This window comes from Sinocyclocheilus grahami, unplaced genomic scaffold (genome assembly GCF_001515645.1).
Source record: "Sinocyclocheilus grahami isolate Dianchi unplaced genomic scaffold, SAMN03320097.WGS_v1.1 scaffold203.1, whole genome shotgun sequence".
Lineage (NCBI taxonomy): Eukaryota > Metazoa > Chordata > Actinopteri > Cypriniformes > Cyprinidae > Sinocyclocheilus > Sinocyclocheilus grahami.
Genome location: NW_015505382.1, coordinates 632304 through 647929, shown reverse-complemented (window position 1 = coordinate 647929; position 15626 = coordinate 632304). Strand labels below are relative to the sequence as shown.

The 15626-nt window shown below is 37.8% G+C and overlaps 1 protein-coding gene and 1 pseudogene across 4 annotated transcripts in view; both read right to left on the bottom strand.

Moving 5' to 3' along the window:
• Positions 1 to 13280, bottom strand: part of akap10 (A kinase (PRKA) anchor protein 10) — a 37038-nt gene extending 23758 nt beyond the window's left edge. For all 4 annotated transcript variants that reach the window (XM_016285891.1, XM_016285893.1, XM_016285889.1 and 1 more), the window contains exons 1-5: positions 12421 to 13280; positions 10255 to 10302; positions 8316 to 8501; positions 4174 to 4737; positions 1666 to 1764 (exon numbers count right to left, since the gene is read on the bottom strand). In XM_016285891.1, coding sequence (XP_016141377.1) covers positions 1666 to 1764; positions 4174 to 4737; positions 8316 to 8501; positions 10255 to 10302; positions 12421 to 12442 — 919 coding nt within the window. In that variant the 5' untranslated portion in view covers positions 12443 to 13280. The remainder of the gene's footprint in view (positions 1 to 1665; positions 1765 to 4173; positions 4738 to 8315; positions 8502 to 10254; positions 10303 to 12420) is intronic.
• An 85-nt stretch (positions 13281 to 13365) lies between these two features.
• The window catches only part of LOC107595481 (selenoprotein W-like), a 4268-nt pseudogene continuing 2007 nt past the window's right edge, over positions 13366 to 15626 (bottom strand).

The window sequence follows — 15626 nt, the reverse complement described above, 5'->3', positions numbered from 1 at the left end:
TGGCGAGTGGCAAGAAGCAGAAGGCAACATCCTATCCTTTGCATCACCGCAGTTGGGACAATTCAGTGCTGTTGGGAAGAAGCAACTATATGTGATGTGTGTAAAGGCTCTTCACTGTGATACTCTGGAGAGTGTGAAGGAGTCCAAGTGGTTGGATGTTTTGGGTCAGGCTCTTCACCCAAAGGTAGTTGGAGGACCTTGTACAAACCCCCCATTGAGAAACGGTCTGGAGACCTGCAGAGGCGAATTGTGCATGGTATAATAGCTACGAACAGACACAGAGCACACATTGATCCACAGGTAGGGGAGGGTTGCCCTTTCTGTGGACAATCGGAAACAGTTTTTCATTTATTTTCTGAATGTGAAAGGCTTGTTCCTCTGTTTTGTTTTTTAGAAGAATGCTGCCGTGAATTAGGGGAGTTTTTTACTAATGTTTTCTTTATCTATGGTCCTAAATATAAGCATTCCACAAGGGAGTATTAGTGAATTTTGTTTTTGGCCACGCAAAGTTGGCTATTTGGCTGTCACGGAAAAATAAGATTGTTGGAATGGGACAGACTGATGTTATTTTGATTTTTAGGGGTTTGATAAAATCACGTTTAAAGGTTGAATTTGCTTTTTACAATTTAATAATGGATATGGAGACCTTTAAATACAGGTGGGGCATTAATAACTGCATATGTGAAGCTGATTGTGATGGATCTCTAAACATTTTTGTATGAAAATGATTATATGATGTGTTTATTGGTTTTGTTTTTTTGATACAGAAACATGTTTTTTTTTGGGTTGTTATTTCTTCAGATTTTTTGACTTTCATATTTTTTATACTTGTACACTTTGACTTTTTATATATATTTTAAAAAACTGGTGATTAAAGAGATGTTAAAAGTCAAAAAGTCTCTCTCTCGCTATCTCTCTCTCGCTCACGCGCGCACACACACACACACACGATGCGCAAAACTCCGCATTTGAACAGTCAATAGCAAATACTTAAACTAATAACAATACAGTAGCTGATTCAGAAGCGCCAGATTGTCATAGCAAAGTCAGAATTACCTCCTCTCCTAGGTTCATGAAACGGTCATCCATAAAATGCATTGCTGTTCTGTTGTAAGTGATCGTAAAGATTTCTAAATGCATCTACTTTTGGAAGGCCAAATAAAGTGCTTTTGCTTTCGCCTAGAAACACAGCGTCTCCCTGACATGGCTGCATCAACACTAACTGCGGTTACTGAAACCACGCCTTTCTTTTCGTAAACATTTGGGCAGCATTATGCAAATATTTCCACATAGTGAGGTAGATATGTGGGGGCGTGTTAGAACGAGCCGTTTTAGGTAGGTGTGGCAGAGTCTTAACTTTGATAAAGAATATTTCTTTGGTTTTGAGACTTTAGTCTTTGCAACTTCAGGGATCTTATATACGCACAATCAGCTTGTAACACTCCAAAGAGAAAGGAAAACTTGAAATCGCATCATATGACCCTTTAAATAAGGTAAGTAATGACAACAAGCTTCCTGAAGATAAATCCATAAAACCAGGCCCTCATTTTCTAATCACCCAATATCGCCTATAAATATAATTATCTTGTTCAAACAGAGAAAAAAACACTGGAGTACATCTTCAGCAGTCGAAACAGAGAGGTCACTGATAAGGAATTTTCTTACCCACAATGTCGTTGCGTATCTGTTCGGTGATGGGAATTGGCCTAGCAGCATCTGGAGATATGTACTTAGTGAAAATGTTAACGGCATCCCTCTCTATACCTAGAAATGAGAAAAATCAGTACATATGGAAAAATTAAAATAGGATAGAAGGGATAAAGATGAAGGACAAATCAGACTCGATCCACAGCAAACACCTTTATCATATTCAACATCCCTCTTCACTGACTTACAGAAGTGTACTAATTCACATTTCAGCCATGGCTATTCATCAAAGCCTCATGTGTGCTTAAGTGTCACTCACTATTAATCAAACAAACGAATAGTACAATTAGAGCAAAGGCCTAGGGACAAATCTGATATCTACACCTTAATCATTAGTTAAACATTAATGTCATCGTTAAACATTAATATCAAACTCATATACAGAATGGGTGCATATTTCATACAAAAAAGCATGTCAGTATGCTTGTATGCAGTGTACTTGGGACACCAGAAAAACTAAATCTAAAAACAGAAGTATATAGTAACTATATTTATGAAATGAATAGATAAGATAAGGCCAATGATTTATTTGAATTATGGTTGACGATCAGCCATCATGAGTAGTATGACTCTGTGTTTAAAGGCCATGTTGAAAGTGTTTGAGTTTAATGGGGGTCTGTGAGATGAGGAATCTCATCAGAGCATGTTTAAATTTTGAAGTGCTTTTCATAAAATTTATTTTTTGATGCTGAGAAAAGCCAGAGACAGCCTTATAAAATACAATGAAGTGGACAAATACTTGTTCTTTTTTCAGACACCGAAGGCTCTCGCAGCAGAAGCCATGTTAGGCAGGGTGCATATTTCATACAAAAAAGCATGTCAGTATGCTTGTATGCAGTGTACTTGGGACACCAGAAAAACTAAATCTAAAAACAGAAGTATATAGTAACTATATTTATGAAATGAATAGATAAGATAAGGCCAATGATTTATTTGAATTATGGTTGACGATCAGCCATCATGAGTAGTATGACTCTGTGTTTAAAGGCCATGTTGAAAGTGTTTGAGTTTAATGGGGGTCTGTGAGATGAGGAATCTCATCAGAGCATGTTTAAATTTTGAAGTGCTTTTCATAAAATTTATTTTTTGATGCTGAGAAAAGCCAGAGACAGCCTTATAAAATACAATGAAGTGGACAAATACTTGTTCTTTTTTCAGACACCGAAGGCTCTCGCAGCAGAAGCCATGGACTGATAGGATCTGACTCCCCTTCTAAGCTGATTTGATGTCTTTCGGCTTAACTGACTTTTTCCATTCACTGCTTTTACAGCCTAGAGCTTCTTTGTATTAGCCATTAATGAATACTCAGCTACTGACTTCTGTTCATTGAAGTCCACTGCCAAGATGCTAAATGAGATCATTTACCAAGATTGCTCTATAAAACCAATGCCGCATGGATATTAAAAGTCATCGTCTGATACGAAAGGAATATGTTGTAATGGTAAAAGGCCACTAACCATGAAAAACTTAAGTGCAGAATATTCCCTACAGATATAAAGGAATGTTCGTAAAAACTCAAGCTTAAGGTACAGTTTTCGTGAAATTACTAAGGAATACTGAAAACCCTGTTTTAAAGTAGTTTTTTCTTAATTCAGCCAAAAGGTCTTGTAGATGGATGCAATACTGATCAAACATCAAATCTGCAGGTCAGAATTCACCAAACTTTAACTTTTTTTTTAAAAATATGTATTTATCATTATGGACTTGAAAAGAAAGCCAAGCAAGCAAGTATCATATTCAAAACATGCAACTATGATGCACAACAATAAAATACTGGAAGGAATAGTAGAAAAGATTTCGTTTTAAAATTATTATAAAAGTGTGTGTTTCTAATCTGAGTGTAAAAATAGAGAACATGAGAGTGCACAAACATACAAATATCTAAATGTGACCCTGGACCACAAACCCAATCATAAGGGTCAATTTTTATAACTTGAAAATAGTGTAATAAAATCACCTAACCTTGCCTGGACAAAGCTTTATATAACTAGTTACACACTAAGCTTTGGCTAGCATTCATGTCAGGATACCAGGAAGAAATGTGACATAACTACCTTGAAAGTGAAGGAATTATATAACGATAACACATAACCAGAGATTCATCAATGTAATAAAGTAGGGCCACTTTAAGACCTTTAAATTAGAATCCAATAATAAACATTTACAAGTGCATTAAAAAATTCAAGCTTCGAATTACTGTTTTACATTATAAATGCAATACAACAAACACGTTTCCTGCTTTTACTGTGGTTTACTGTGGTGATCAACAGCACGCCACAGAACACGCTATTGCTACTTAAGTAGAACTTAACTAAAATAATCCTCCTTTAACCCTAAATTACTCAGGAAATCATCTCAGCCAGCACTTGTTAAAAAATATCCGTTGGAAGGACTAATTGCAGTAATACAGTCAAAACAAACAAGTAAAATACTTTCAACAATGAGGCTACCATAACTTGTACTCACTTTTCATTAGTTTGTCAGAGAGGCCACTAGTAGACTGGCCTTTAACTGGAGTGCCTGTCCTGGAGGAGGGCTGTCTGGTGGGCGTTTCTGATCTTAGGCTGGGCTGCAGGTGAGGAGTCCCAGGCCGGGCTGCCCCCTCTGAGCTAACAGAGTTCCGGTGGCCAATCAGAGCCCCGGTATGAGAGTTAGTGTCTTGGGGGCTGGGGGTGTGAGGTCTGGAGGAAGTCCGGGAGGAGAAAGTGTCCTCTTCATCTCCCTCATCCAGAGTTGAGGGTCTACTGGGGTCGTCTGGGGAGTCTGGCGAGTCAGGGGATTCCAGGGCAGCTGCAGGCTCAGCCAAGGTGCTTTGTTTGACTGAGTTGAGGCTGTGCGCTCTGACCCTAGACCAGCTGGTGGATCGAAAGCTCTCAGCTTCAAGCCAGAAGCGGACCAGGTGCTCAGCTGAGCGGGTCTCCATAAACTGTATGAAGTAGGGCATGGCCACATTATCCCGCAAGATCTGGTCTACGGTTTTAGAAAGCCGAGACCGAGTCTCTTGAACCTGGTAGTTGACACTGGAGCGACCTGAAAAGCAAAGACACTTTTTAAACCCCATTGTTACAATCCACTAAACATAAAAAAAAAAAAAAAACATAATAAATAAGATATAAAATAACCAATAATCAAAAACAACACAAAACAAGAAAAACAAACCCGATAAAAACAATAACCAATCATTAAAATCAACACTGCTAACAACAAGTTAAAAGCAAAATTTGAAACACAAAACAAGCAAAAAACTAAATAAAAACAAAAACTCCAAAATAAATAAACAACAGAAAAAAACAAATCAAAAACAACACAAAACAAGAAAACAAAACATGATAAAAAATAACCAATAATTAAAATCAAATCAGCTAAACAAGTTAAAAACAAAACAAACAAAAACAAAACAACACCCAAAATAAACAAACAATTTAAAAATAACTAAACTAACAACCAAAAACAACACAAAACAAAGCAATCAAAATTGACTTGACAAAAAAAAAAAAAATGAAGTGCCGCTCGCCTGTCCAAAACTCTACTATAATCCCAAGGCATTGTTTTACGGTTGCTATAGGGAGTTCTAGATTGTTTCTATAGGTGGTTGCTTACTGGACTAAAGTCAAAAGGGCCCACCAGAAGTCTCCATATTCTGGTATTCCCAATCAGCATATGTTTAATGTTTAATACTTTGGATTAGATGTTTGTTCAAATTAGGGCTGGACAATAATTCGATATCAATATGTATCGCGATATAATTTTTTTCAATAATGGTGATATGATTTTTAAACACATTTCCGATATTTCGATATACATTACCAGTTTTATCACTCTAAAAGCGCCTCCTGCTGGCAGAGAATGAGTTTTCATTTTAAATAAGCCCCCGTAAATGGCGCATCATGCACGTGAGGTTATCTGATGGAGAGACGCAAAGCAGTTTAAAGCAGAGTCCTGCACGGGTGCTGTTAGGTAAACCTGCATCCGCAGTAGCTACACAACAGAACACACGACCCGTTATCCGACAGCAGCCAGCACCAATTTAATTCTGTACCCGACCCGCAACCTGAACCGCACCCGCATTAAATAGTCTACTGCATCAGTAAGGCAAAATGATTTATTTCCTCATGTGACACAAGCAATCTTTTACATATAATGTGAGCGCAACTTATGTAGATTTAAAAAGGCATGACTGCTTCATTTTGGTGTGTATGTGTATACTTTTACCATCTAATAAATCTCTAAATTAATTTGGTGTCGCTAGACGTTTGCATCACTAAAGAAATATATTGTGATATCAATTTTGGCCATATCGTCCAGCCCTAGTTCAAATCCACTAAAGTATCAACAGCAGTAATAGTGATGCCTTTAACTAGCAATTGCTATACAACACTGAACTCAGAGCACCTTTAATGCCTCTACTTCAAACCCATGCCTTCTCCAGACCACACCCAGCCATCCATTTATAATATACAGTAGAAGCACAGACTTTGTTGCATTAATAAACACACACACAAAACAAATCTTATAATAGAGCCGTGACCTCCATTGAATGTTTTGAAAGACCACACCTTCCTCTTTCAACACCACAGGACACCAGAAGATGGTCTGATTAAAACATTTACTGAGATGTGAACTCAGGGATCCACACAATGAGTCCAGTATCAGAAAACGCAAAGGACGGTACTTGAGATGAAAAAATACTAGTCTCCTTTGTGCAGGAGGCAATACTTTTAAGATTTGACGTTAGAAGCATTGTCTTTCCCAAAGTTACCTTGCAACACTGGTTTGTCAACACATGCGTTTCAATGTTACATATCTTTTTAAATGTAAAGGAGGGGTTAAGACATTATAACAAAGACATTTTATCCAAGGGCAGATGATAACATTGAAGATGACTTCTACACCAAGTATGATAACCAAACCTTCTAAGCATGGCCAAGTTTGAAAAAAAAAAAACGAATACAGTTCAATATATCATCATCATTGTACTTTTAATAGTTAAAGTTTAGAAAAAATACTGGGAGTCTTTCCCAAAGTTACCTTGCAACACTGGTTTGTCAACACATGCGTTTCAATGTTACATATCTTTTTAAATGTAAAGGAGGGGTTAAGACATTATAACAAAGACATTTTATCCAAGGGCAGATGATAACATTGAAGATGACTTCTACACCAAGTATGATAACCAAACCTTCTAAGCATGGCCAAGTTTGAAAAAAAAAAAAAACGAATAAATACAGTTCAATATATCATCATCATTGTACTTTTAATAGTTAAAGTTTAGAAAAAATACTGGGGAAAAAACTATAATAGTTGAAATGGGGTATTTCATGTAAGTTTACAGTAAAATACTGTGAAATTTACCGTTTTTGAAAGTGAAAAGGAAAAAAGTGAAAAACTGTAAATTGATATTCCCAGAAATCTCTATGTGACACTTGGCAAATGATGGTTTATCACTGAAATAACTATGTTTCTTCTTAGTATTACTTATGTAGAATTATGTACATTAGGGCTTTGTTATATCTTGTGTTATTAAATGAATGAGTTGTTTTTGTTTATGAACCTGTGCACCTAAATATAAGTATTTACCTCAGCTTGTAGAAAAGCTACTTGAATGAACTATGATTCATCGCGTGGCTTTCTCTTTGCCATCTGTGTTTTCAGTATGGCTGTCAAAACGGTAATCTGGCAACCACAGCTGCCTTTCTTTTTTTTTTACTGTAAACTTCACAGATTTGATCATTGTAGGGCAATCACTGAGATTTCAAGCCCACTGAAATCAAAATAGTTTTTTGTCCATGTTGAGACCACCGAGGCTGCAGGGAACAAAAGTCTTCGCATTTTTGTTAGTTGTATAATCAAAAAGTATAACTTTCTCATCTAGCTTTCACAGCCTCACTTTAATTTGTGATGAGTTACATTTTGTCTTTGACGAAGGTCTACATGCAAGAATACTAACAAAAGTGGATAAAATCAACTTTTAGAAAATATATGCATTTAAATAATGTACATATTTAGTCTTTCTTTTCCTGGAAAACAGACTAAAAATAATGATTATATATACTAATCATAATGACAACCAGGTGGTTATGTAATGTGACAGAACTATTTGTAAAAAGAAGCACTTAGAGAAGTAAACAGACAAATAGGCACAGACATATTCGCAGTCTTCTTTAAAGTGGAGGAGCTTGTGCAGGTTTTCACCAATCACAGAGCTATGACAAGGTTAAGAGATTACGGCACTTCACACACAAATCCAGCAGGCCAGTGCATGCAAAAGCCATTTCAGTAACAGCTTCACAAAATCCCTCCTCTAATGTGATAATTCCTTCTCCCTCGGCCATGAACACACACACACCACATTTAGTTTAAAATGCTCAGCACAGAACAGTAAGTCATAGATCAAATGTTGCTACCAAGCCCACCTTAAGTAAAAAAAAAAAAAAAACAGCAGCTTTGACATCAAATCTGTTTATAATAAAAATTCAGGCTCAATCTCTCAGTTACAGTCTTTAACAGTTGACGGGGAAAAGCCATTTAGCTGCACATAAGTTAAAAGTCCCTTTGGACATGTTAACTCGACATTTTGAATCAGTGTTTGTAATTCATAGCTGGTGTACCTAAGTCTCCAAAGTGTGCTGCCTCCATGTGGCTAGGCTGTTTTTTGAGGATAGCAGTCCGGCCGCGGGCAAAGGAGTCCATGTTGGCTGAGATAGCATTGATGGCCACATGGCTGGGTCCCGCTGCCTCCAGGATAGCATGATGATTACGGCCGCTAAGAGAGGGGGAGTGGGGCAACACTTGGGCTGGAGAGGAGCACACAGAGCAGGAACATTAATACACTGAATTCTATATTTTCCTCCAGTTCCAATCTACAACCCTGCTCCGCTAAGCTTAGTAAGAATTGCTGCTTACCCCACGCTAATAAACCTAAGCATGTCCTAACCTAGCCTACGCCACAACTGGCTAGTTATTCATTTAAAGAGATCACTGAAAAATCTAAATTTCGTTATCATCACATGTCGTTCCAAACCTATTAGCCTTTGATTAATCTTCTAAACAAGATATTTTTAATGAAAACTGAGGTTTCTGTCCCTCTATTGGAAGACCAGGTAACCAAAACATTGTAGATCCAAAAGTGACAAAGGCGTCATAAAAAGAATCCATGTGTTTAATCCGAGTCTTGGGAAGACATAGTGTCTCTTTATATGATAAACATATAATTCAGGCTTTTATTTACATATAAACACACATACATAGAGCACATCACATATGGTCAACATGGAAACATGTTGGAGCTTCTGCGTTTACCATATGTGATGTGCTCTATGCAGAGGCGGACAGTAACTAAGTACATTTACTTGAGTATTGTACTTAAGTACACTTTTTGAGTATCTGTACTTTACTTGAGTATAATTTTTTCTTTTTCTTCCTTATCACTCTGTATTTACAGCAATTTCACTGTCCACTCTGTTCAAATGTGGATGAATGGCTACACATAGATGTGTGCACCCACTGTCAGAGCTGTGTGAGATCACTACCATCCTGCTTTTGTTGGGTTGGGTAGGGGTGTTAAATATATATTTTTTCCCCCATAGGTTTTTAACATTCTAAAAGCTCTTTATTCCAAAGATACTACAAGCTAGTCAGTGTATTCAGTAGGTGTAATGTATTGTAAGTTGCTTCAGAGTTATTTCAAGTATTACATACAACAATAATAAAACATTTTTGTGCAAGTGCATTGACATAAAAAAGGAAATGTACTTTTGGTACTTAAGTACTTTTAAAAGCAAGTACTTCTGTACTTTTACTTAAGTAAAAATCTGTCTTTACTACTTTTACTTGTAATAGAGTAATATTTGACCAGCAGTATCTGTACTTTCACTCAAGTAATGTAGTTGTGTACTTTGTCCGCCTCTGGCTCTATGTGTGTCTGTTCTTCATATGAAGCAATCATATCTATTCATAACATAATTCAATATCCTTACTTTGCAGAGATTTTCCATTATTTCAAAAAAAAAAAACAAAGGATAAAAACATGCTAGTCTTAATGGCCATTTAAACAAACAAAAAAAACACAAAATCTAGATACATTTTTAAAAGCTGAACTCATTTTCACTGTGTCATGTGTGAGATGCTGCAAAAGAGTGCAATGATCAAACATGAACGTCTAGTGCATGTTTACATAGAAAAATAATGTAAAAAGCAGCACAGCATAATTAAAAAAAAACATTGTGTTTGAACGACCCATTAGTCTCTCACCTATAGAGACACAACATTTCCACATGTAGGGTCACAAGGAACTAAAACTATAACCTGATACACATTAACCTGGTCTATTGTTCTACATTCCAGCATGTTCTATGACATCTCACTACAACGTAACAAATCTGACAAAAATTACTAAAATTAAAAACCAACATGAAAAAGGACCAACATGAAACCAAGTGAGGCTGGAATGCAAAGCACAGTCTGATGAAAATATCCAGTATACAGTGTACATAATACAGTATATAAACAGCATAACATAAGCACAGTAAAGCAGCACAGGACTCTCACCTTTGCTGGCTTTGACATCTGCTGGTCTCTCAGGTTCCTTTCCTTTAGCTATGAGATAAAGAACATAGGAAATGTAATTTATAATTCACAGCACTTAAGAACAGTAGCCGTCTTTCTTTGACACCCAAAAATAAAACAAAACAATATGGGTTAATCCAGTAAAGCCCACATTTTTGACTCTTTCCACTTTACGTTTTCTGCATTATTTGCATGGGGTGAGGCCTTGCTTGGAAAAAAAACACCTGTGGCAAACAGTCTTGCATCATGAAGCACAAAACGACTATCATTATTGAGAGAAGTGCAAGCAAAAAGTGAGGATGATATTTGTCTATACAATGAGCAGCATGTGTTACAGAATTTCAAACATTTCATAGTCCTCTGCTGTGCTAATAACATACATTAACCCACATATCTCTTATGGATGAAGAAAACATACACTATATTATAAAGACTACACAGACTAAGAACAAAGAGAAGTGATGTTCCTGTTAAATAGGACATGGGCGAAGAGGGCATCCTTCCTTCCCTTAGGGCAGCCACATTGATTAATGCACACTGACTGAAGTCACAGGGTACATGTATATGGTCTTTGTCATGTGGGCAGGGATTCTGGGAATTTTGGAATGATCGGACACTCTATTCAGAAAAGATACAAAACTACGGATTAATTATTATGGTTTATGTATGTATGAACATCTAAAGACAGCAGCGTTCCCACCCATTTTGACCAGTGAATTCTTACCAGATAAGGATTTTAATTTTAAAAAATAATAATTCCTTACATTTATATAGCGCTTTTCTGGGCACTCAAAGCGCTTTACATAGAAGGGGGGAATCTCCTCAACCACCACCAGTGTGCAGCATCCACCTGGATGATGCGACGGCAGTCATATTGCGCCAGAACGCCCAACACACACCAGCTTACTGGTGGAGAGGAGACAGAGTGATGAAGCCAATCAATAGATATGGGGATGGTTAGGAGGCCATGATGGTCAGAGGCCAATGGGCGAATTTGGCCAGGATGCCGGGGTTACACCTCTACTCTTTTTCGAAAGACATCCTGGGATTTTTAATGACCACAGAGAGTCAGGACCTAGGTTTAACGTCTCATCCAAAAGACGGTGCTTTTTGTCAGTATAGTGTCCCCGTCACTATACTGGGGCGTTAGGACCCACACAGACCACAGGGTGAGCACCCCCAGCTGGCCTCACGAACACCTCTTCCAATTTTATAAAGATTTTTATATTTACTCTTAACAAATTTCCACCACAAAGATTTTACATGCATGGAAATCACAATTTAAACTTCGCTGACATTTCCAGGTTTTCTATGACTATGGGAATCCTGTAGAATGTTCTCAGATTAGTGGTTCTCAATTTAGGAGCCTTAGCTAATTTCCAATGGCACCCCAATAAGTCTTAAAATTATGTAAATTAAATTGTATTAACATAATATTAATTACAAAGGTACCAGAGGTACATATCAGCTTAAATAGGCCGGCCTTCGAATACTGTCTTTGACAAAGGGGCCCTTGGAGTCTAAAAAGCTGAAAACCACTCATCTAATTCCAATGAAATGGATACAGCATTTCCAAAAAAATAGCTCGTTCAGATCAAAGATGAAAAGCATCCTTGTCAAAAAATTCCAAACCAATTCCAATGTTATCAACTATAAGAATAAAACTTGAGTTCATTCAGTAGGATTCTATATTATTCTTAAAATCATTCGTTTCATTCCATATTATAAAATTCCAACATGAGTGTTTTCTGACATGGCTAGCCTCACTGTCAGACGACTGACACTACATCATGCGTGTTACTTCAACGTTTACGCCCAAAACACAACGGGACTTCTATTTTTCAGTTAGCAGCATGAATTTTAACAATAGCATGTGTCTATAATTCATTTTAAAAAATCTCAAAGTTCTCATGTGGTAACCTAAAATAACAAAAATGTTCACTTGAAAGAGGAATATATCCCATCTCTCTGGAGTTAATGTAGACGGTGTGCAGACGACAGCGATGCATAAGAGGAATTTCATGGCCATAACAATAATAAAAAGAGTTTTAATGTCACATCCATGTGGACATGAGCTCAGCATCGGTCCAGAAAAGCCCACTCTATCCGGCGACCATCCCATCATGATCGAGCGGAGCACTTCCTTACCTTTCCGCCTGAAGAACGACATGATGAATCTGACGCTGTGAAGGCTCACTCAGCTCAGAGACAACATCCCGACAGCTCCCGAGTCCCTTCATTCATAACACTCTGTCGCGCACAGCTTTCGCTTTGATCATCCACATCTGCGCTCACTGGCAAAACCCAAAAACGTCCAGTCCCCTCTCAGCTGGCCCGGTCGCCATATTGTCAATAAACGCCTCACTTCCGGAGTGTCTGCGGCACAGCGCTGCTGCTGGAATTATGGGAAAAGGCCTGACAAATGAAAAGACTTAATGCCTGTACATACCACATAAGATTTCTCGTATGTAATATCTCTTGAAGAATATACTGTGTTATCAGATGACATGAGATCTCAAGCAGTGACAGCAGGGTGCTGCAGCTAGGTCACATTCTGACTGCTGTAAACAACATTTTACTTGCATCACTCCAGTCGTAGGATGGACATTGCAACTGTATCATTGTCAAATCAACTTAAATATCAAATATAATTAAATATTTGGTATTATGTATATTTATGTGCCATATGTCTGCTTTGACAGATGAGTCTGGTTTGCCTCAAGGATTTTTTTTCTCCCTCTTCACATAATCATCTGATCCTTGCATCTGGTATCTTTGCTATAATCATCTTTTACTTGCTTTGAGTACAGTGATGGTATGTACTTTTACAAATGTCATCGAAGCTATATAATAGCAAACTACACAAAATCAAAACAAAAATGGAATTAAAATATCAAGATTGGTAAACTTATCAAACATCTCTTAAAAACGTGTCAAATTTTCATGATATACCTATAGTCTGGGTCATTCAGATGATGCATTGCTATATAACACTTTGTGACAGTTTATTGCGGTTTTATTTGTTAAATGTACAGGGACAAAGTCTGTGCTGCCACCTTTTAATTAGAGCACCAATGAATGAAAGACAAACACTTCACCATTAACATCTTTTATTGCATGAAAATCTTGAACAATGCCAAACTAGTTAGTAAACTTCTGTGCGTTGTAACCGAGGCAAACAGAGAGAAAAACAAAAAAAACTATTCAAAAGTATTTCAACTTGACATGTTCTGTCCAAATTCTGTCTAATGTTATAATTTCCCTTTTAATTTTCCCTTATTATTTTCCAACCGTTAAAGCGTTTATCTGAAGCAGTATTCATAGGGAGTTTCCTGCTCTGAGTGTCTTCTCCCAGGAAGAGCGGAGAGCATCAAGCAACGTCCGTGCTAAAAACACTTTGGACATCACCATCATTGTTGCACTGCCCAGGAGTTCAACAAACAGAGAAGAAAAACTGCTGAGAACATACAAAACAAATTTGAATTAGAAGACAGACAGAAAGACAAGAAAAGGAGGTGTTAAAGGGATAGTCCACCCAAAATTAAAAATTCTGTCATCGTTTACGCACACTCATTTTAACTTAATTTCTCCTTTCGAACACAAAAGATGATATTTTGAAGAGTTTTGGTCACCAGACAGTTCCCACTGACTTCCACTGTATTTTTTGCCCATACATTGAAGTCAATGGGAACCAATACTATTTGTTTACCAATACATGACAGTAAGTAAATAATGGCAAAACATTTTTAGGTGAACTATCCCTTTAATGTGCATTTTGCCTATATTATAACAAAATGGCTCTATGTCAGATTATTCTCACCTCTATGATCGGTTCATGCTCATTTCCCCATGGCCTGCTCGATGGCAGTCACAACTGCTTTGAAATTTGAATCTGAGTCAACAAATCCATCTCCATTCTGTCAAAGAAAATATTGGCAAAATGTAAAATATTACAGATGTACTTCGCCATATTAGATTTTAGTAGCACACTGGTCAATCAAAAATACTGTTCTGTGCAATAGTTAAGACATGTAAAGAGAGTTACGAATGTAACTGCAGTTCTACGAGTTATTTCTGACCGCCAGAGGCAGTGCTTCACACTGAATGTTATCTCATCCCAGATGCACAGGTCGAGTCTAATACGAACAAAGTCCCTCGTGACCAGGATGACTCGGGGTCCTCCCCTATTTAACCCCCGTGACTTCCTGCAGACTGTCCCTACGGAATCTTCTCGCCCTGACTCTGAGTGACAGAAAGCTCTGGCGGTCATCCAGAACTCATAGAACCGCAGTTACATTCGTAACTCTCGTTCTATTTCGTTCTTTCTGACCACCAGAGGCAGTGCTTCACACTGGATGACTTATAACCAGGTCACGAGGAAGTCCTGTTTACCTCTAAGAAGTTGAGGGTCTCAACAGGACAGCTGTTTGAAAAGCATCCGATGCAGCCACATTAATCCTGTAATATCGGGAAAATGTGTTCGTAGATGACCATGTCACTTAGGGGGACACCTTTTAGTGCCGCCCAAAACGTTGAAATGCTATTAATGCTAATATAATGCTATTACATGTATGAATGCAAACTAAGCCTACACGCATTCAGCAGAGCATTTAGTACAATCGCCGATAGATACACACAGATACCGAACAGAGCACACCCACTCTTAATGCGGTCTCGTACAGCTGTGAGATACTATAATACTATCCGGTAGCACCACAGAGTGAAAATACTCTATCTAGCCACCAAACAATTCTGGGGAAAATGAAAACGAACCCCGAGCATAAATGTACCAAACTCACCACACTGTATTGTGATTAATTCAACTGAATCGCGAAACACCAACAGCTGATCTGTTGGGAAGCTGAAAAAAGACTCCAAGTGTCTTCCTTTAAAGGGGACATATGATGCGATTTCAAGTTTTCCTTTCTCTTTGGAGTGTTACAAGCTGATTGTGGATAGATAAGATCCCTGAAGTTGCAAAGATTAAAGTCTCAAAACCAAAGAGATATTATCAAATTTAAGACTCTGCCACGCCCCCCTAAAAAGGCTCGTTCTAACACGCCCCCACATATCTACCTCACTATGTGGCAATATTAGTATAATGCCGCCAAAATGTGCACGCAAAGAAAGAAGGCGTGGTTTCAGTAACCGCAGTTAGTGTTGAAGCAGCCATGTCAGGGAGACGCTGTGTGTTTCTAGGCGAAAGCAAAAGCACTTTATTTGGCCTTCCGAAAGTAGATGCATTTAGGAATCTTTAAGATTACTTACAACAGAACAGCAATAGATTTTATGGACGACCGTTTCGTGAACCTAGGAGAGGAGGTAATTCTGACTTTGCTATGACAATCTGGCGC